Below are 23,801 nucleotides of genomic sequence, written 5' to 3' on the forward strand. Positions count from 1 at the left end.
CCGATCGTGGCGAGTTCAGCAAACCAGGCTTAAGGGAGTCGTAGGCCCATTTACCCTTAACACAGGCGCGGTCTTTTCCATTGGTCAGAAGGAGGCTGTAAATGAAAGACCCCCCAGTGCTGCCGACCTCGCTGTCTCCAACAGCCCCGCTTCCTTCCGCTTCAGCTCAGACCGCCGCCCAGCGGGCGAAAATCGCTGTTACGGTAGCCGAGAGGGCTCACGTCACCGGCGTCTTTATCGATATGCTGGGCGCTCGGCTCCACCCCTTGAGGAGGTAGGCGCGCCGAGCGATCGATGGAGCAACAGCTGACGACGACAACTCCTCCTCTTCCTCGGACCGGCCATTTCCGCACCGGCCTGAAAGGGAAACAGGTGAGCGAGGAAATAAATAAAGGCGCGCGGGGAGAGGGGTTGTGGGGTTGGATGATAAGAGGAGGCTTTCGAGTTTGGCGGGCGCTGGCTCGTGGGAAACTTCGGATGCGGGACGAAGCCGAAGATCCCTTCGGGAGGAGAGAAAGCAAGTATCCCGGGGACGAGGCAGGAATGGCGAAATGGCCAATAGGGAAAGAAACTAGCAAGGCTGCTAAGCCCGGAGAGGACGAGTGCCTCGCTGGTGGGCTTTTGGGAAGAGCGGGATGGTCGGCTGGAGACGAGTGAGAGATGAAGAGGAAAGGAGTCATAGAGGAGCAGTTTTTTAAAAAGCCCTCGGGGTGGGACACTGTGAGCTTGGAGGAGGGGTGTGTGTGTGGAGAGGGAAGCTACATTAAAAACATGTTAAAAGAGGCAGGCTTGCATAGAAATATATGTAAAAGACATAGGAACGGCCGGCTTGTGTACACTTGTGTACAGAAGAATGGTAGAAGTAGGTGTAATGAAGACTGGGCAGAAGCAGTAAAGCTGCATTCCATGTTGGCAGTGCAAACTAAGGAAGATGGAATTCCTGAAGCTACTTAAGCTTCAGATTGAAAAAATGGGTTTGTCCTTAAGTCACCCTGCCTCTGGCCATTGTAGGTCACAAAAGCATACAGTATGTTTCTTTCCATGCTGAGATACCTGTAATTGAGCAAATTGAGGTGCTGTCTTTTCACTGAAAGTATCCAAGGCACTGGAGATAGTAATAATGTAATGGTTCGTGATAGTTTATACTTTGCAAATGGTATTTTGATGCTTCATCATCAGTGTTTTGGGGGACACTTGAAATAAAGCAAGGGCATATTCTGCACACAAGGTCTGGAGGAGTATTGGTAGGAAAGGCGTTACTTTCAGGCTTTGTAAATTTCCTTAAAGCATCTGACCATTTTTGGAAATGAAATTTATCAAATAATGATCTGATTAAAAAATAGTCCTTGCTCAAGTGTTTAAAGATGTCTCTAGGTGTACAAAAGCATAATTGGAACTAATGGTAGATTGAAAAGGCTTTCCCTTTCAGTTTTAAACAGTATATAACAGTATATAGATAACTATTTTCCTAGCCAGCCCTTTGACAGTATTGCTGATTAAAGAATTGTTGCATATTTTATTAGTGGGATAGAAGAAATTATTTTAAAATAACCTTTACATCTTTTCCATTCATAGGACCAAAACCAATAACTGATATTTTAGAATCTTTTTACCAAATTTATTGTGCATGCATAAAAGGCTTTAGGAACTAATGGGGATTTAATTAATATATAGCTAGAAGTGGGATATATTTACAATCTGAACTTAATTCTTTTTTTAAAAATGAATTTTATTAATTTTCAATAAACAAACATACACAAACAAAACACAAAACATGAAAACATAAAACTTCTTTTTGGAAAGAGGCCTAGTCCCGGGTTACATCTTTTGGTACAGACATAAATCAAGTTCATGCTCACTTTATATACCATTTCATATCTTATTTACCATTCTATATGGCTTCTCCCCTCTTTTCACTCTCTTAATTCTACTTTATTTATTTCATCTCAATTTTAAATCATTATACTGATATCTTTTGTCTGTTCTGTAATCATCCATTTTTCTTTTCTTATTAACACAATATTTCTCTTGTAATCACTAATTGAAGTATGATACCTTTACCCTTTGTCTCTGAAAAAGATCTGGTTTTTTACATCTTGTTTAAGCCTTTGTGACTTCTCTTCCCTTTTTCCCTTCTTTTCTTGTCCAATCTAACCTTTGTACCCCCCCATCTCTTAGTCTCCACCCTCTTAATCTCCCCTCTCTGTTGTATTCCTCTTTTCTGTTGCTTTCTGACATTGTATCAATTTTTCACCTTATTTTCCCTTTTTTTGGTTGTTTTTTTAAGTCTTGAATTCTCCATTCTCTTTCCCCTTTCTTCCTCAACCAAAGTCACTTGTTCATCAAAGATGGCTTCTTCTTCTTCATCCCAACTTTCTTGTTGTAATTCCTGGTAGGTAGAAATCGCCATTTCCAGAAAGTGAAAAACAGATCCAGAAGAGCCCTTCCCTTCTTGTTCCTCCTCTCTTAACTTTTGAAATTCCATTTTCAATTCTTCAACAGATAATGCCGTAAAAATTTTTAAACAACCCTAAAGTTATTAGTCTTTCAAAAAATAGTTTCCAAAAGTCCCAAAGTCACCAAGCAACCCTAATCAACACAAACTCATTTAGCACTTTCTCCTTTTTATACTTTCTCTTCTTGGGGTAGAATCAATTGCAAAGTTCCAAAATGTATTTTTTGAAGTCTTATTGCAGTTTGTCTCTGGTCTTATAAGCTCCAAGCAATCTCCTCCAGCAAAGTCTTAATATAAGTTCTTTATCTCTCCCTTCCCACTTATAGCAAAAAAAAGAATTTTTAAATTTTGATTCCAGTGTTCAGAAATACCCCCTTGGTTTTATTTTTCAAATTTAATTACCTTCTGTTGCCAAGATGGGTTTTTCCGATTTCCTTCTGCAATTTCCGTAGGGAAGGAGAGTGAGAAAAGAAAAAAAACTTTCCCTTTTAAACTTTCTTCCGCTGCTTTTTTATGATCTTAGGGAACAATGTATCTTTAAAAAAATGTTGAATTTCCAGGGTATTTAGATGTTACTTGTTATCCCGGTTCAGCCAAAAACTTTCACTTTCTCAGCTTCCTCCTGCACAGTCTTTTTCCGGATGAAAGTTTCTTTGTGGTGGCCATTGCTGACCGCCGCTCCACCGCTTTTGGAGAAAGGAGTTGAGCCAGCTGAGGAGGGGGGTTGTGATCCCCCCGGACCCCTGCTGGGCCTCCTCTATCTTCAGTCACCTCTACGGGGTGACTATTAATCCCCAAATCCAGCTGGATCGGGGGCACGCCAGCGGCGAACACAGCAGGAACCACGCATGATCACGGATTCCTGCCGCCGCCAAAGCCTTTCAAACCGGAAGTTCCTGAACTTAATTCTTGATTTGAACAATATTTCTGCAGTGGTTTAAAAATAAAATTATTCATGAATTATAAAAAGTTTCTTCAAACTATACTGGAAAATCCCAGACCTCATATTGCTTTCATGTAATGATTTATCTTATTAGTGGGATAGAAGAAATACAGGAATCATTGTAGCCAATCATTAAAGTCTTATAATTTGAGAACTAAAACCTGATAGACTGACTAGAATGTCATGTTTTTTTTCTACTAGGATAAAAAGATAGCACTGTTATGAAAACATGCCTCCAAAATTCAAGCGTCACCTCAATGATGATGATGTTACTGGGTCAATCAAAAGTGAGAGGGTGAGTGCATTTGGGTAGTTATTGTGGTATGATTTAATTGTGCGGCCTGCTGGTAAAATGGCTTTAATAATGCTTTTAGAAGATTCTTGGAAATAATTGCTAGGAGTTGTATAATATTTTTTAAAAAGCAGCTCTCATCCGTGTCATAAGCATCTACCAAGGTGCTTCTGAATTGTAAGGATTAGCCATTGACATCACTGTTGCCCAGGTGATGCCCGAGGGGGCTCCTTTCATGTCCCTATTACCTTCCCAGTGAAGTTTATCTACTTGCATTTCCCTGCTTTCAAACTTCTAGGTGGGCAGGCATTAGGGCAAATTCAGAACTGATGAACCTGTGATTTTCAAGATGTTGATGAACTATCAGTAATGAGGCATAGAGGAATACCTCATTCCTTACAAGAAAAATTGAAGAGTCTACAGAGCCCCAGCTCTAGTTTTTAATACATAGGGTAGTATTGCTACCTAAATTGGTCTGAACTTTTCAAAGTTCAGGATCTATTAAAGGTCTAAAGTGGTGATTTTCCAAGTATAGTCCACTAGAGCCCCTCAACATTCACCATCCAGCAACCAAGAAGGAGAGTGAAGGAAAAAAAAGCAAGTTCTACGCCATGCAGCTGTTGTTTCTCAAATTGTTGGAACTCAGATCAACCCCTTTCTGTATTTATGACCTTGTTGGGACATGACCTGCAGGGTCCATTCAATCCACCATTGGTTGAATGATGAAACCAGTCTTCACTTTAATATGAGACGGTATTAGGGGAGTTGTATACATTTTGTACAGTTAGATTGAGATAACTGTTGATAGTTCCCCTTCACCCAAGGAATCTCTCTTTTTTTTAAAGATCCTAGGGGAAAAGATTGAAATTCTGGCAAAACAAACTAGAAATATTAAGCAAAAGCAGTGAAACAGATTATATATTGCAAATCTTGAAAACAAAACTATATAAGGTATGTGACAAAACCAAGATTGACACTCTTATTTTTACCTTTCAAAGCCATTTTTCAGAGCACCATATACACTTGCAGATAAACCAAGAATTTTAGGTGCCAACATACGTCCCAAAATTGCCCTTATTCGCAGGTGTATATACAGAAATAGTTTTTAAAAGTATGCATATTTCCTATCTGTACTTACAAGTGTATCCTCAAATAAACAAGTCCTCAAGATTTTTAACCAAAATACCATTGAAAAATGTAGGTTATTTTATCTATGGTGACACATTTTTCATGGCATTTTGATTAAAAAATTGAAAGTAGGCTTATGTATGGATGGGCTTATTCACAAGTATACGTGATTTATAATTCAAAAGGAAGACCTAATGATTCTGTCTTGTATTGTCTTTTTGTGGATATCAGATACCACATATCAGTGGTCCCCAACCCCCAGGCCATGGACCAGTTACCGGTCCATGTCCTGTTAGGGACTGGGGCGGATAGTTTGAGGTGAGCAAGCGAAGTTTCATCTGTATTTGCAGCCACTCCCTAGGGCACACATCACTGCCCCACATCCACCTCAGATCATCAGGCATTGGATTCTCACAGGAGCACAAACCTTACCATAAACCGAGCATGAGAGTTATCTAGGTTGTGCACTCTTCCCCACCCAGCCCCAGCCCATGGAAAAATGGTCTTGCACAAAACTGGTCCCAGGTGCCAAAGAGGTTGGAGATGACTGCCATACATTGTGTCATTAGCATTACATTCTGATAAAATTCCTTTTTGAATAAAAATACCCATTAGTAGAAATATTCTTTTTCATCCATGTATCAATCTTCTGTGTTTGCAGAGAAACCTCCTAGAGGAAGATTCAGATGAAGAAGAGGACTTTTTCTTGTAAGTGTTTCCAAACCAGAGTAGAGATAACCATCAAATCCTAGGTCTCATGCACCGTTCTTTTTGCCTGTTCTATGTGCTTTGATCTCAAGGGTTCCTTATAAATGCCAGGCAAAGTATTACACAACTTTTATTGTGATTGTCAGTAATAGCTACTATGAACTCTTCAGTGTAAGGCTGAAAATTCTGCCAGATGTCTTTACAGAGCTTCCAGGATTGGGCTGTTTCTTCTGAATGCTTTCAAATTTCAAACAGCCGTCCATTAATCAGCTATATTATTTGTCACTCATCCTGGGAAATAAAGGTAACAATTTAACTTTAATCATTTTGTAGGAGAGGACCATCAGGTCCAAGGTTTGGACCCAAGAATGACAAGATCAGACAGTAAGTACTTTGTGGCAAGTAAAATCTATTTTTGCTTAATTTTCATGTCCCACTAATCTAACTGTTCTGCAATCATACTTTATCGGGTGAACTGAATTACTGTTTCCTAGACTACCTGTTCATAAAATAATGAACCTTTTATTTTGGAAAAATCCCATTTCTTTCAGTACTTTAATATTTTAAAATTTATTTTTTAGGCAATGTCCCTCTTCTATCTTTATACACACATTCTTCTCAGTATACAATTTCACAGGAGAATATAAATAAATAGACTCAAAGTGGTAGGGAACATTAATTAAAAGTAGGAAAATAATCAACTTTACCAGTTATGTAGGAGTAACAATAGGAATTTATGCTATATGCTTTGGTGAAGTCCTAATTAATAGTTCCTTTTGTTGGGGATTAGAAAAACTATCCTCCTTCATTGCATATTTTTTCATTTATTTCCCTTGAGCCAGCATCTTATATACTGTATCTACTATAACGCAGAACAGAATCCACGGCCTTCTAGAAATACAGGTACAGTAGTCCTTGTTTAGTTGTGACAACTCAGTTATTAAGCGAAGTGGCTGCTAACTGATCTGTGACTGTTGCTTTGATCTTTCTTTGTTTTACAAACCTACAATGGTCATAAATGCAAGGAATAGTTGCAGAGTTATGTCACTGGCATAACTGAACATTTGCTAAACAAGACAATCACTAACTGCCTTTCTTTGCTTCTTTTTTAACTGCTTCCATATATATGAAAGCTATATATTTGTTTTTACATATATCAGATATGGGCAAATATTTTATAACTGAAGGAGACACAGATTTGGGTTTGTGAAGACTAAAAGGGATACAAGGGTGTAGCAGCAAGATGACATCATTGAAGTGAATAAGTCTATTTTTATATTAGCTTCGCAACAACCATTCTAATTGCTTTTTTTTAGTCACAATTCAAGATTCTTATTCTTACCTACAAAGGTGCCAGAATATCTAAAATATTGCTTGTGAAACTATTGTGGGCATAAATGTGCACTTGAGAATTCAAGAAAGGATGAACAGTGTGGTTAGTGGGGATCTAACAAGTATTATACTTTGATATATATTCTTTACATGCTTACTTGCAACTTTTTCAATTTATTCAATAAGTTGAGTTCAATTCAAGTTCTGCCTTAATCATAGAATTCTTTATTGGCCAAGTGTGATTGGATACACAAGGAATTTGTCTTGGTGCAAATGCTTTCAGAGTACATAAAAGAAAAGATACATTCGTCAAGAGTCAAGGTACAACACTTAATAATAGTCATAGGGTACAATAAGCAATTAAATCATATTAGGAAACAGTCAATATAAAGCATAAGGATACAAGTGACAAAGTTACAGTCATACAATCACAAGTGGGAGGAGATGGGCAATAAGGAGTGATGAGAAGATTAATAGTAATAGTAATGCAGACTTTGTAAATAGTTGGACAGTGTTGAGGGAATTATTTGTTTAGCAGAGTGATGGCGTTCAGGGAAAAAAACTGTCCTTGTGTCTAGTTGTTGTGGTGTGCAGTGCTCTGTAGCATCGCTTTGAGTGTAGGAGTTGAAACAGTTTATGTCTGGGCTGTGAGGGGTCTGTACAGCCCTCTTTTTGACTTGTGCAGTATACAGGTCCTGAATAGTAATTGTTTTTTCTGCAGTCCTAATTACTCTCTGGAGTCTGGGACTTGTTGGGTTGCAGAACCAAACCAGACAGTTATACAGGTGCAGATGACAGACTCAGTTCCTCTGTAGAACTGTATCAGCAGCTCCTTGGGCAGTTTGAGCTTTCTGAATTGGCACAGAAAGAACATTCTCTGTTGTGCTTTTTTGATAACGTTTTTGATGTTAGGTGTCCATTTTAGGTCTTGTGATATGATAGAACCTAGAAATTTGAAGGTCTCTACTATTGATACTGTGTTGTCTAGTATTGTAAGAGATGGTAGTATGGGAGGGTTTCTCCTAAAATCTACCACCATTTCTATGGTTTTGAGTGTGTTCAGTTCCAGATCCACCATTTCTATGGTTTTGAGTGTGTTCAGTTCCAGGTTTCATACCACGAGGCAAGTTGTACAACCTCCCATCTGTATGTGGATTTGTTGTTGTCTTGAATGAGACCAATCACTGTTGTATCATCTGCAAACTTCAGTATTTTAACAGATGGATCGTTTGAGATGCAGTCATTGGTATACAGGGAGAAGTGTAGAAAGCACACAGCCTTGGGCGGGGGGCTGTGCTAATTGTACAGTTATCAGATGTGATTCTGCCTAGCATCACCTGCTGCTTTCTGTCTGTTAGGAAGCTTATGATCCATTTACAAGTGTGTTCAGATACTGCTAGCTGGTTTAGTTTAGTTAGAAGAATGTCTGGAATGATGGTATTGAATGCTGAACTGAAGTCTACAAAGAGGACCCTTGCGATTCCATATTGGACTTGGGCAGATAATTATCAATTCAGATGCCTATTTGAAAAACAAATTGATGTGTTGCTATTTACAGTACATTCTTTAACCATTATATAAAGAATTTAAAGACTTTGCACACTAAAAATATTTGATATTAACTATATCACACTCAATTCAGATTCAGAGCTGTTGAATAAATTGGGCTACAACTCCTATCATTCCCACTCAGCATCTAGACTGCAGGATATCAGTTCAGTAGCATTTTCTGGTATTGATGACAAATTCCTTGGTCATGTGATGCATCCTTGTGTATATTTTTAACCCAGAGTTCAAAACCAGGTTGATGAAGTTATTGATGTCATGCAAGAAAATATCACCAAGGTGATAGAAAGAGGAGAGCGGCTGGATGATTTGCAAGATAAGTCAGGTTGGTATTTTTCCTCGTCCCTTTTAGAAGATGAAACTGAGTTCCAGGAACACCATGTCTTTCATATTACCTGATCTCAGCATACTTGGATTTCATTATCTGTTCTTATTTCTTAGGTTCCCTGTTGCATACATGGGTTCCTGGGTATATAATAGTGATACTGTTGTGTCTGATTTAGAGCTAGCTTGTTCATGGGAGAATTTTTTAATTTTAAAGCTCAGTTTACCATGCTTTTAAAGAAAAATGGCTCTGAATATCTCATAGACCTATGAAAAGGTAGTCCTTGTTGCTAAATGTAACGTGGAAAGACAGAAACAGCTATTTATAGACTTCTGGTTTGAGCTTCTTCAGCGACAGACCAAAACCTCGTTTCTGCGAGGCTTCGATCTGTGCTCGCCACTGGAGCACCCCGAGCTGGCTGGTTTTGGGGCTAAGCCACCCTGTAGAGGTGGTGAAGAGGGGAGAGACTGCCAGCAGGGTTGAGGAGAGCCGCATCTCTCCTCCCCAGCTGGCCATTACTCCCTTTCCCAAAGACGGTTGCAGCGGTGGTCAGAAATGGCCACCACAAAGGAGAACTCCACCAGAAAAGAATATGCAGGAGGAAGATAAGAAGAGAAAGTTTTGGTTGACCGGGTCAAACAGCAAAAGCAACAAATAAGGTACCCTGGAATTGAAACTGTTAAAAAACAATAACATTGTTCCCTAAGAAGATTTTTAAGCTGCGAAAGAGAGAGAAAAGGGAAAAGATTTAGTTTTCTCCTTTTCCTATACTGACAGCTAAGAGACTTAAGCAAGAAATTGGAAAAAAATCCACGTTGACATCAATAGGCATTTAATAATGAAAATAAAAAGTCAAAGGGATAATAAAGATTTCTGGATAATTAAAAGCTTTTGAAAACAGGAAAGGAGAGAAAAAGAATAAAAGGGTAGGATCTGGAAGGGAGGAGACTGCCTGGAATTAAAAAAGAACTTACAGCAAAATCTCAACAAGACTTCCAAAAGATACATTCTAACTGAAATATCGCAACAAAAACCCCAGGAAGAGAAAGTCGAAAAAGAAATAAGAAGATATAACTCGGGACTATCTGGATTACTTGATGATTTCTGGATTCTTGGTTATTGTTTTGAATGACTAAAATCAATTGGGTGGTTGTTTAAAACTGTTTAAAATGGCTCCACTTTTAGAAGAACTGAAAATGGAACTTAAAAAGTACAAAGAAGATGCACAAGAAGGGAGAGGTTCTTTTGGCTTCATATTTCAGTTTTTAGAAATGGAGATTTCGAATTATGAGAAACAACAAGAAATGCCTGCAGAACAAGAAGATTGCGACAAAGAAGAAGCCATCTTTAATGAACAAGTAATCCTAGATGGAAAAAAGGAAAAGGGGGAAAGAGAATGGAAAGTTTAAGATTGGGAAAAACAACTCCAAAAAAAAAAAATAGAGTGAAAAATAAGTATAAATCAGAAAGCAACAGAAGAGGGAAATGCAGAAGAGAGAATTAGAAGTAGAGAGACAAGGGGGTAAAAAGGGGAGGGAGAAGATGAGAGGGAAGAAAGAAAGGAAAAGAAGTTATAAAGGACAGAAGCAAAATACAGAGAAACAGGGCCTATTTAGAGATAATGGGTGAAAACTTAATGGAAAAAGGGATTCTGCAAAGGTACATAAGATAGTATGGTTGGTTATATTAGAAGCAGAAATAATTTTGGAAAATATGAAACAATGTATGATTAAAATGTCTGATAAAATAGCTATCGTAATTCAGCGGAATGCTTGTCAAATAAATGTAACAAAAGGTATATTTAATGATTTATAAAACATATGTGAAGAGAAATAAGGGAAAATTATGGAGATTATATATGTTTTTAAGGAAGTATGATATTTAATTGAAAAGAAGTGTTAAAGATGTTAAGATTTTAATGATAATGATGGAACTGAACTGGAATGGAATGAGGGTTTATAATTACATACATTTACAATCTTTTTTTTTTTAAAGAATATAGTGTGTATTATAAGAATGTACAAGCAGAATTCGATTGGAAGTTATGTATTATGTATTATATTGAAGGTCATAAACTTAAGGTGTATATTGAAGTTTAAATAAGAGTTGAATGGATGTAATTAAAAGATATAAAGGTGTCATACTCCAATTAGTAACTACCGGAGAAAATTTGTTTAATGAGAAAAGATAATATAAAATTGAAACAGAACAGACAAAAGTATAAATATAATGATTTGAATTGAGATGAGATAATCAAAATAAAAGTGAGAAAATTAAAAGAGGGGAAAAACTATATAGAAAATGTAAAATAGTATAAGATATGGAATAGAACACAAAAAGGAGCATGAAATTGAGTTTTGTGTCTGTATAAAGAAGTTCAACCCGGGACCATGCTATTTTCAAAAAAGATGTTTTACTTGTATTTTGTATGTGTGAAAACCCAAATAAAACTTTATTATTAAAAAAAAACAGCTATTTATAGGAACCAGATCTCCCATTCTTGTGCTACAGATGAGTCATTTCTCTTGTTTGTCAGTTCTCTCTTACAGTTGCAGATTACAACCTGCTAGAGGTCATCATGAGACTTATTATCTTGATTATGCCTTTTATTATTATGATGCAATTCTGTAAATGATCTCTTTATTAGTTACATTCCTATCCACAGCAATTAAAAGACTCTTGGTGGCTTGTGGTGTCAAGTACACTAAAATATTAATGGTATGATAATAGTAAAGATTGAAAAAAAATCATCCATAATAACTATCAGATGTGACAACCAGTAAATAAGTAGCAGTGTCTCTTAATTCAAAAGTTATACTAAACAACTTTGTCTTCATTTCCAAATATATAGTAATTATAGAACTAATGATCTAGAGCAGAGCTTGTTAGTAATATAAAGTACAGGTAGTCTTCGCTTGCCAATGGTAATTGGGATTGAAAACTCCATCACTAAACAATGCAATGGTAAAGATGCAATGTTGCATGACCAGCTGACTTATGTCAACAGTTCTGCCCATCCCAGTTGCTGTTGTAGACAAATCCTTTCATGCTTGCAGCATCCTGAAGTCATGTGATTGCCATTCACAATCTTCTGCTGCTTTCCCTATTGACTTTGCTTGTTAGAAGCCAGCACTGAAGGTTGCAAATGGCAAACATGTGAGCACAGATTTGTATGATCTCATAATAGCAAGCCAATCCCTGTTCATCTGAATGTGACTGCAGGAACAACTGACAGTTGCAACTGTGAGGACCCATTTTTTTAAATCCTAGTTCAGCACTGTCCTAATTGTAAATGATTGCTAAACAAATGGATGTTAAGCAAGAACTACCTAGATAGAGTTTGGTTGTTCTTCTTGGATTTCCTATGAAGAAAGAAATTGTGCAGAATTCTCTGTTCATGACCCTTCCCTGGTTTTTTTTTAAAATCAGGATACAAGCAAAAGCTTTATCTTACCACTATGTTCAATTCTGTTTCTCTGTCTCTTTATCTGGTGCAGAAAGCTTATCAGATAATGCAACAGCTTTTAGTAACAGATCCAAACAGCTCAGAAGACAAATGTGGTGGAGAGGCTGCAAGGTAAGGCTTATCTTGTTTCTTAAAAATTGAAATTGTGGTTTATTTGACCAGTTTTGTTTATTTCTTTTACCTTTCTATACCTTTCATTTTCAATTTTATCTTTTAAAATAATGTCTATTAAAAGTTTTAGTTAGAACAATAAAAGATAATACCAACTGAAGAAGAAAAAGGAAAAAGATGCAAAAAAGAGAAAAAAAGTAAAAACTCCCTAAGAAAGTAACTTCTTACTCTCATCACAACAAGTTTCATAATTTCTTCACCTCTCCTTAATAAATATAAAACTCCATCTCATAACTCAAGTCTTAACCTTATGTTGGCTAGAAATCAGGCAACCCAGTTTTAGCATGGATCTGATCCCTGGTTTGATGGTTGCCTTATCATTGCAAAGGAGCTTCTTCGCCCATATGAAAATACAAATCAAGTAATCCAGACAAAGCAAATATTTATATTTAGTAGTTGTTTAGTAACAGGGAGAGTCAAGTCTTTTTATAGAGTACAACTGATCAAATAATAAAAGAAACTGATTACATGTGAGAATTGAACAATAGAAAAGATTGATTCTAGATAACATTCCACAAGTGACAAATTTATGCATTATGTTACACCCTTTCCCAGATGGATTTGTATCTTTCTTAAAACTTGTAAGTTCATTCTAAGACTTTCAGAATATACTCTGTCGTTCAGTTCTGAAAAGGCAAATTCTTGCATACCAAAAGAAATTATCTTGGCTAAGAAGAAAATTTCCTGAAATTAGCAAAGAGGCCTAGAGTGCCATGATAAAATGCTAATAAAGCCTAACATTCTAGATAACATATAAATAATTCCAATACATCTTCTCCAATCCATGTGTCAGCAAAAAATCCAAACAGAGCCTATAATCATATTTATTTAAAACGTAATCACCGAACCAGTAGTAACGCCGGTTGAATCCCACCCCTGATTTGCTCCCTTGCTTGGCAAGGAGTCTCATATAATGTCTCTTCTTTGCCGTCCATTCTACTTTCTGGATATGAGGGTTGGGTGGCTTACATCATCATCTGACTGCTCCATCTATTCAGGTAGCGCCTTTCTTTGATCAGCCTCACATGATTCTTGGCTTTGTGTGTCTCCTGAAATTGATATTTTTCACATTCAGAATCAGTGCTAGAAATTGTTCCTAAGAAGACACGACATAGCATATAATTGATTCAAAGTTTTGGTGCAATTTTAGAGTCTTAACATTCAAAATCCAATTTTCCCACATTTTCTGACCCCTTAATATGTGTACAACTTTCTGTAGCTAAAATCTTGTCTTGCTTTTTGCTGTTTATTTTAAATTCTTAAAGATTGTAAAGATATATCTTCATTTTCTTGCATAAAGTATTGAAGACACACACATGATATTTGCAATCTTGTCACTTTGAAAGTGTCTGAACTTTTTTGAAGCAATTAATAGACAACCTTTAAAAGTGATTAGCAAGAGATGTGCAAAATTCCTTTAAAAAGCTTGTGTGCAGTTAGAGCAACTAGGGCAAATTCCCTTGCCTCCCAATTCTCCCACCCTCAGAAGACTGCTGGCTTGCAGTCTCCTTGTAAGGAAAACAGCTTGGCCAATCCCATATCCTCTCTTTGTCCAGAGAAGTTCAAAAGAGTCGATCTACTCATTGGCTCCTTGTTCATGGTGCAAACATTGGCTCCATTTTTCTTAGAGCTGTCTTCAGTCTGCCATCTTTCCTAGAAGCCCTATGTCTTGCAATTCTGTGAAGATTCAGCAAAATTAAAAAACAAAAACAAAACCCACTTATGTCAAGAAACCACAAACAAAAACTGTCCATACACTATGTTGTAGTAATCAGTAGTACAATTGCAAACTCTGGTTTACTGCTTGAAAGCAACCATGCTTTATTAATTTACTTCATTCGTACTTCATAGTGTCTAAAAGTGCATTATGTCTATGCCATGATCTGAATTTGTAGGATGCTTCAGAGTGCAGGCAAGTCAATCAGCACAGAAAAAGATTCCACTTTTTTGAAAGAATTGCTGCTTTAGTATGATATAAACATCTTGATATGCTCTGAATAAATTTTCCCCCTTCAAATCTAGATTGTTGAATAGCCCTAATAAATACAGCTAGGCCTTGATTAACTATGACAATTGACAATAGCAACTTCATCACTAGACAACATGTTCATAAAATATGGCATGTGGGGACTTCCGGTTTGAAGGGCTTCAACGACAGACAAAAATCTGCAATCGTACGCAGTTTCTGTCTGGGCTCGCCGCTGGAGCACCCCGAGCCGATTGGTTTCGGGGCTAAGCCACCCTGTAGAGGTGGTGAAGAGAGGGGAGACTGCCAGCAGGGTCGAGAAGAGCCGCATCTCTCCTCCTCAGCTGGCCATTACTCCCTTTCGCGAAGGCGGTTGCAGCGGTGGTCAGAAATGGCCACCACAAAGAAGAACTCGACTGGAAAAGAATGTGCAGGAGGAAGATAAGTGAAAGTTTTGGCTGACTGGGTTAAATTCTAAAAGCAACAACCAAGGTACTCTGGAATTTAAACTTACAAAAAATAACATCGCTCCCAAAGAAGAGTTGGAAGCAGCGAAGGAAAGTGAAAAGCCTTTTTTTTTCCTTCTCTCTTCTTCCCTATACTGACAACTAAGAGACTTAAATAAGAAATTGGAAAAATACTCTTTGACATCAATAGGCAAGTAAGCTGAAAATAAAACAAAATGCCAAAGGGATAATAAAGATTTCTGGACATTAAAAACTTTAGGAAGGGAGAGAAAAAAATAAGGGCAGGATCTGGAAGAGGGAGGAGACTGCCTGGAATTAAAAAGAATCTAAAGTAAAACTTCAGCAAGACTTCTAAAGATACATTTAACTGAAACTTTGCAACTAAGTAATAACCCCAGGAAGAGAAAGTGAAAAAAAAAGAGCAAAAAAGAAACAGCTTACGTGTATTCAGATTATTTGGTGATCTTTGGATTTTTGGTTATTATATTTGAATGACTAAAATCAATCGGGTGGTTGTTTAAAAATTTATACAATGGCACCATTTCTGGATGAATTGAAAATGGAACTTAAAAAGTACAAAGAAGATACACAAGAAGGGAAGGGTTCTTTTGGCTTCGTTTTTCAATTCTTAGAAATGGAGATTTGGAACTATGAGAAACAACAAGAAAAGACTGCAAAACAAGAAGACTGGAACAAAGAAGAAGCCATCTTTAATGAACAAGTAATTTTATGTGGGGAAGAAAAAGGAAAGGGGGAAAGAGAATGGAAAATTTAAGACTTAAAAAAACAACCAAAGAAAAGAAAAATAATTTGAAAAATAAGTATAATACTGGAAAGCAACAGAAAAGGGGAATACAGAAGAGAGAAATAGAGGTAGAGAGACAAGGGGGTAAAAAGGGGAGAGAGAAGAAGAGAGGGAAGAAGGAAAGGAAAAGAAGTTACAAAGAACTGGAGCAAGATATAGAGAAACAGGACCTATTTAGAGATAATGGGTGAAAATCTAACTGAAAAAGGGATTCTGTAAAGGTACATAAGATTGTATTGTTATATTAGTAATAGAAATAACTTTAGAAAATTGGAAACAACGTATGATTAAAACGAGGGATAAAATAGTGTAATTTAGTGAAATGTTTGTGAATAAAATAAGTGAAATAAAATAAATGAGAAAATTGAATTAGGAACGAACAGGAACATTTTAATTAGTTAATGTTTTATAAAATATAAATGAAGAGGGGGGGAATTAACTATGGAAAGCTTATAATTGTTCCTATAGAAGTATGATATTTAATTGAAAAGTAATGTTAAAGATGTTAAGACTTTAATGAATATTAATATTAATGATAGAATTGAATTGGAATGGAATGTTGTTTTAATTATATACATTTATAATTTTTTTCTTTTTTTAAGAATACAGTGTGTATTTTAAGAATGTACCAAGCAGAATCCGAATGGAAGTTATGTATTATATTGAATGTTACAACTTTAGGGAAAAGATATAAAGGCGTCATACTCCAATCAGTAACTACAGGAGAAATTTTGTTTAATGAGAAAAGATAATAGATAATTGAAACAGGACAGACAAAAAATATAAATACAATGATTTGAATTGAGATGAGATAATTAAAATAAAATTGAGAAAATTAAAAGAGGGGAGAAGCTATGCAGAAAATTAATAAGATATGGAATAGAATATAAAAATGAGCATGAAGCTGAATTTGTGTCTGTATGAAGAAAGGTAACCCGGGATTATGCTGCTTTCAGAAAAGATGTTTTATTTGTATTTTTTTTCTCTTTGTGAAAACTCAAAAAATTTTTACAAAAAAAATAAAATAAAATAAGGCATGTGATAGTGACTTACAGTGACAATTGCAGCAGTCCCAGTTCCCACCATTAGGTGAATCCAACATTGTCACAATGTCCTGTAGTCATATGATCACAGCTTGCAACCTCCTCCTAGCTTTCTCATTGACTTTGTTCGAAGCCAATAGTTAATTTCTCAAAAGATGATTGGGTAATTGCAGATTGCAGTCACATGATTATGGGGATGCTACAACAGTCACCACTGCAAGGAATGGCTTTAGGCCCTTTCATTCAGTACCATTATAACTTTGAACAGTTGTTGAACAGGAACTACCTGTACCCACGTACTGATTTAACATGATTTTGACCCTTGAGGCTAGACTAGATTAGGTTATTTTGAAACTGTGCAGCCACTTTAAATTATCTGAGCACACTCATTATTTTTTTTAATATTTTTTTTTTATTTTAAGACAAACATACACTACACTACAATACACTAAAAAACATAAAACCATCTTCCATTTTGTATATACAGTGTGTCAGTTGGCTTAGAATCTTTTATGAAATCCTTTCATAATCATTGTTCACAATTTATATCAATCTCACATTGTCAAACTAACATATGCTTATCAATTATTAAATTTCCTGCTATTTATTCCATCAATATTATATTATGTTGTCATCCAATGGTTATATATGTCTACATTATATTTTGTATCAGTCTATTAAACTTCTATAACAAAATTATCTATTCTGTTCCCTTACCATGTCTTTTTATCCAACCATTGATAAAACAAATCCCATATCATATAAAATTGCTCGTCTTCTTGTTCTCTAATTTCAAATGTCAGTTTACTCATTTCAGCACAGTCCATATTTTTTTTTAATAACTTCCTCCTTCATAGGTATTTTGTCATTTTTCCAGTTCTTCGCAAATATAATTCTAGCCACTGTTAAAACATTTACAATCAAATATTTCAATTCTTTATTGTATATGTCTGGTATGACTCCCAATAAAAAGATCTCTGGTTTAAAGTCTACATGCTGTTTTATCATTTTTTCCAACCATGTGTGGATTTTAGTCCAATATTTCTTTGCGTCCGAACATGTCCACCACATATGGTAGTATGAACCAGGTATCTGATGACATTTCCAGCATTTATCCGATGTATTCTTAAACATTCTCGCAAGTCTGGTCAGGGGTAGGTGCCACCTGTAAAACATCTTATACACATTTTCTTTATATGCAGTTGACATTGTCATTTTATAATTTTGAGACCACAATTTTTGCCATTTTTCTAAATCCCATTTCCAAAAATTTTCCCACAAGCAATCATCATTTCTTTAACTTGTTCCTCCTCCAATTTAAATTGTAATAGATGTCCATAAAGTTTTTTTATTACCTTTTCATCAGTACCCATCAAAATTTTATCTAAATTAGTCAACTTATCATAAATACCTCTGCTTTAGAGTCTTTATCAAACCTAGGTGTATTTGCAAATATGAAAACCAATTCATTTTTACACCTCGTTCTTCCAACACTTGCATAGATTTAAGTTCACCCTTTTCATTCAATACCTCACCATATGTAACTGTTTGTTCCTTTTTATATATTATTGGATAAGAAAAAGCTTCAATAGTTGATATCCATGTTGGAATTTTTAAGTAATATTATCTTTTTATCTTCTCCCAGTTCAAAAACAATGCCTCTCGAATATAATGTCTTCTAAAATACCCCTGTGTTTTAGTTCCCTTATACCAGAGAAAGGCATGCCATCCCAACTGCAAGTCATGGCCTTCTAAAGTCAATAATATACTGTTCCTTAGTGTTATCCATTCCTTTACCCACATCAAACTTGACGCCTGGTAATATAGCTCCCAATTGGGCAAGGCAAACCCTCCTCTTATTCTTGCATCTTGTAACAGTTTTAATTTTATTCTTGCTTTTTTACCCTGCCAAATATATTTCAACACTATTCTATTTAAATCTTCAAAAAACTCTTTCCCTAGTGGAACAGGAATTGTCTGGAGTAAATATAAAACTCTAGGCAATATATTCATCTTAATTGTGGATATTCTCCCAATCAATGATAGTAGTTTTTCCCATTTTATCAAATCTGTTGCAATCTGCTGTTTGAGTTTAACAGTTATCTTCCTTCAGTGTACTACATCTTGGTGTAATATGTATCCCTAAATATTTAACCTTGTTCGTGACCTGTATTTTTAAAATTTCTTTCAACTCTTTCTTTTGTCTTGCTAACATATTCTTTGTTAATATCTTTGTTTTGTCTTTATTTATTCTCAAACCTGCTATTTTTCCATAGTCTTCTATTTTTTCTATCAATTTGGGTGCTTTTTCCAATGGGTCTTCTAATATAAATACCAGGTCATCTGCAAAAGCTTGCAATTTATATTCCTCCTTTTTAATTTTCATTCCTTTTATTTCTCTTTCTTCTCTGATATTCCTGTTCAACACTTCCAATGTTAACACAAACAGCAGAGGCGACAATGGACAGCCTTACCTTGGATTATGATCTGCCCAAGTGCTTGTTTCTATTTAATCTGTTGTACATTAGTCAATAATTCTGCTGACATCCATATCATATCTATTCTAGACAATGATGTATGCCTGTTTGAATAAAAAGTATATTGCTTACTTTCTGCATTTCTCTCTCTCCATGCATCTTTTAAGTTAAATTATTCTATTATTCGAAGGAAGGATTTTGGTAGTATCTTTCTAACTTTCTTTGTTGTTTTCTGTGTTTTATAATCCAACCGGTCATTAATTATTCCATTAAAATCTCCCATCATACAAATATTAACATAGTCCAATTCAATTATTTTCGTATGTAATTTTCTGTAGAATTCTTCTTGTTTATCATTTGGGGCATAAATTGCAATTAGAAGTGTTTTAACGTTATTATCCATTATTTCCACCATCAGAATCCTTCCATCATCATCTGTGTAGATTAGTTCTGCCAAAATTGTTTCTTTAATATATAATACCATACCTCTTTTTTTGGATTGTGCCAGTGGCATAAATAATTTCCCTAGTTTTCCTTGTTTTAGTATATATTCATGTTGTTTTTTAATATGTACCTCTTGTAAGCAGATTATGTCAAATTTTAATTTTTCTAATTTTGAAATATTTTCCTTCTTTTAGTAGCCAAATTAAGTCCATTTATGTTAATCAAAATCAATTTTCTTTCATCCATATTAAGCTTTATAAGGTTTTATTGCTCTAGTAAATCTCAATTCTCATTGTTCTCTGGGTTCACCGCCTACTGCACCTTCTTTTTCTTTTTCAATTACTGCTATACACTCCTCTTGAAATTCAATTAGTGACTCTTCTTTTCTTCTTCCTCCTTTCCTCTAAAGTATTCTAAATATAATAGCTCAGCTTTTTCAACTGTGTCAATTGTGTGTCTTTGTTCCTGCCAAATGAACAAGAGGCCTTTTGTCATCAACCATTTGTAGTTTACTCCTCTTTTAAGTAACTCTTTAGTCAAGAATAAATATTCTCTTCTCATCTCTCTTACTCTTCTTGGTATCTGTTTCAGCACCACAATTTCTTTGTCTTTATATTTTAGTGTTTTCTCTCTCACCACCTGGAGTATCTGTGTCTTAATAATCTTCTTAGTAAATCTAATGTGATTCTCTTGGTAGTCTATTCCTTGTTGCATATCTTGTATAGACACGAAACACTTCATCCCTCCCATCCATAATCTTTTCTTTGGTTATTTCCAGTGCTTCTGCCAATATTTCTGCCATTATTTCAGCAAGGTTTTCACCTTTTCCTTCTATATTTTGAAATCTTAGATAAAATTCTGATTTATTTATTTCCCATCCTATTCACATCTGCCCTTCTCGACATCGCTCAATCGAACATCAAAGTCTCCAATTTTCTTATCTCTTTGTATATCTTCTTCAATTTTTTAAAATCTTTCTTCATATTTCATCATCACCTTTTGACTATTTTCCACTTTCTCATCTGTCTTTTCTATTGTTTGCTCAATCTTCTGGATTCCTTGCATAATCATCTGTAATGTCACTTCCTTCTCTTTCTCTTTTTCCTGTTATAATATTGTCTGTATAGATCGTCGTCCTCCAGATGGTGAGGGAGTTGGTATCGAAGAAGCTGGGGCTGTTGTCTTTCTACTCATCTTATAATGCTTATCTGTAAAGAAAGAGAGAGAAGAAAAAAGAGGAAAAAAGGAGTGGGGGAGGAAAAAGAAAAAAAAAGACGAAGGCAAACAATTGCCACTCCAAAGAAAAAAAGGAAAAAGAAAGTCTTCAGGCACTTGTATACCTTAATCCAATTAGTTACAGTGGTAAATGTAAAAAGTGAAAAAAATCAACAATAAAAAAGGAAAAAAAGAGGAAGATAAATATTCTATATGTTCCTCTTAATAAACAAAAATAAAACAAAAATAAAAGATTTACATTCTGGTTCCTGGTGTAAAAAGTCAAAATCCAATTAAAAAGAAAAAAAGAGCCCCACTAGTTGGGGGGGCGGGGTAGAAAGGGAGGCAAAAGGTAAAAAGCAATTCTAATATAATACAAGCCTCTGCCGCCAAATATCCAAGGCTCTTCGATAAATCAGCTCAAGAGTTTTTCAAGGTCACTTCAGTCTTCTTTCTTTCAACTTCAACTCCAGACTCCAGCTATCTGTTCACAAATGAGCACCTGAATAAACAAACTGCCATGCTCATCTCTATCTTTTCCAATACACAGCTCAGAGTCCTTGATTGTAACACAAACTAGTGAAAGAAAAAAGAAACAATGTATCCAAGCCTCTGGGCGGCGGTGCTACTTATTTTCCTTCACTTTTACTTCCCCCTCTTCAATCTACAGCCAGGAACTAAAAGAAAAAAAAAAGTAAAATCTCCCCCCCCTCTTTTTTTTAAAAAGGGAGAAAAATAAATCTTAAATCAAGCAGAAAAGTCTTAATCAAAAAAGAATTTTCAAAAGGATTGTTAAAAAAAAGGAGAAAGAAATACAAACAGAAATAAAAAGATTAAAAAGTACTAGTCTAGCTTAAAGTTAAACACCTTTGCCAAGTTCAAAATTCCAATAAAAAGGGAAAAAAAGAAAAAAAGTTCACTTTGACAATTAATCACACCGCTTAAACTCTTTCCTCTTCACTTTTAGTCCACTTTATTTTTTTCAGGGTGTTCTCTCCAAGAAATAATAAGTAAAAGTTCATCTCACCAAACTGACACACTTTCTTTCAATCTCTTCCATTCCGGAGCTGTCCCAGCTTCAGCAGCTTGAAAGGCTGCCTCTCCGCCGCCGGCAAAAAGGGCTTCCCCTGAATCAGCCAGGGACTTTGTGATGTCCCTGGGATCAACAGGACGTGTCCTTGTCAATCACCGTCTCTACGGGACGGTTTAGGTCTGTGGGGACCGACCAGCAGCTGAGATATCGACAGTGATCTTGGAAGATCAAGATCGCCCGTCCAACTGCTGCGACGCCAGCTCCGCCTTCCGAGCACACTCATTATTATTGGCATGTTGTTGAACCTGGATTAAGCTGATCAATTGTGTCTTCAATTGGGAATTAATTACATACTTTTCTGTGTGTTAATTTGCAGGTGAAGGCAATTGTGGCTTTGGTTGCTGTTGTGGTCCTGCTAATCATTATTGGTGCGTATTCCTTTCTGATATTCTTCTAAATACAATAAGTAAATAAAATGTTTTGCATTGGTGCTAGTACTTTAAAATAATGTGATGACATTCTTGATTGGTAAAAATAAAATTTACCTGTTCCTTCAGTCTTTCTGCTTTGATGTCTGGCTCTTTCTGTTGTTTGGCCATTAATGTAGAGTTTGCTCCACATCTTAAGCTTTAATGGGAATACACTCTTAATGCTAGAATACAGTAATGTTTAGATGTGAATTGTGTCTGCATTAAGAATAAATTAACCAGTGTTAAACACTTTTTTAGGGATAACTAACTGGGTTTATGTAGTTTTCTTGTCCGGTATTTACTTTATTAGGTGAATTTAGCAACAGTGTTTTATAAATCCTAATTTATTATTTATCTTATGTTAATCTATTTATTTATAAGTCATTAAGAAAATTATAGTTAAGCAAGCCATGACTTACCACAGTAAGTACATTCAATATTGTAACTGTAAAGATGATTTTCAATGATTAGAAGATGAGGGTGTTTTAGGGTTGAAACTAGTTGACTATTATTTTTGTAAGCGATTTAAATATGGTGTTTTTCTGTCTTATGCAGTTCCCATCATCCTCAAACACCGCACTTGATTTGAAGATGAACATCCTTGTGGACACCACTTCAGGATAACAGCAAAGCTAGCAGCTGTATGATTTCAGTGGAATGTATTGTGTATATAGCTTTGAAGTGATTCCTGAACTTCCAGGGAGACACACGCACAGTTCCACCAAGAGCATTCAGAGGGCCTGGCAAACATACAACTTTCAGTCATGAATTAACTATACTGTCAATATTGGATCCAAAACCTCATTGTTGCTCTTACAAAGGAACCTATATGGAATCAGATACTTGTCAGTATTTCATTTGTTTTTTTAAATAATGTATATATAAGTGAGTATATGTGTGTGTGTGTATGTATATATATATATATATACGTAGGGAATTGATAATGTTATTTATAATTTAAATAGTTTCCTACAGCTATTGATAAAGTAATGGAGGAAAGAATTATGGAGGGAACAAGGAAGTGTATAGTCTATCACTGTTTAACAAAACATTTTTCTTCAACTGAATAATTACAAATATGACTTTCCTGTGAGGGGAAATGTCCCAAAATATGGGGTTGCAAGCTACCATTCTGTATTTAAGGGATTCTGAAATTCTGTGTTGCTATTATTGCTCATTTTTGTTCTATAAAAGCATTCCAGTAAAAAAGAAAATATTTTTGACCGCAAATATGTAGCTCTTAGTAAATTATTGAAATAAAGAAGCTGCTGATTCAGCTAAGACAACTTAAATTTCGCAGACTTTGAAACTATAACACAAAAAAGAATGCAACTGCAGGCAAAACAATATGATTTCTGCTGCAACATTAACAGCAGACAGGTTCCTTTGTGTTATGTTCAGCCTGTCCACATTTTTAACTGACAAAAATGCAGCATTTCTTTTTTATCTTTGAAACCTAGAGTTGGCCTGAGTCTTTATCTAGGCCAGGGTGTTT

The 23,801-nt window shown here is 35.6% G+C and overlaps 1 protein-coding gene across 1 annotated transcript; it reads left to right on the forward strand.

Annotated features, from left to right (window-relative positions):
* The first annotated feature begins 247 nt into the window (after window positions 1–247).
* VAMP4 (vesicle associated membrane protein 4) lies at window positions 248–23,592 on the forward strand. The gene is made up of 8 exons (XM_026703388.2): window positions 248–372; window positions 3,600–3,693; window positions 5,480–5,526; window positions 5,860–5,910; window positions 8,649–8,749; window positions 12,247–12,326; window positions 22,213–22,264; window positions 22,862–23,592. Exons 2-8 carry the CDS (start codon window positions 3,628–3,630, stop codon window positions 22,888–22,890), a joined length of 426 nt encoding a protein of 141 aa, XP_026559173.1. The 5' UTR covers window positions 248–372; window positions 3,600–3,627; the 3' UTR covers window positions 22,891–23,592.
* Window positions 23,593–23,801: the final 209 nt, after the last annotated feature.

The sequence above is a fragment of the Pseudonaja textilis genome, chromosome 3 (genome assembly GCF_049901715.1).
Source record: "Pseudonaja textilis isolate UNSWEBS1 chromosome 3, rPseTex1.2, whole genome shotgun sequence".
In the NCBI taxonomy this organism is placed as follows: domain Eukaryota; kingdom Metazoa; phylum Chordata; class Lepidosauria; order Squamata; family Elapidae; genus Pseudonaja; species Pseudonaja textilis.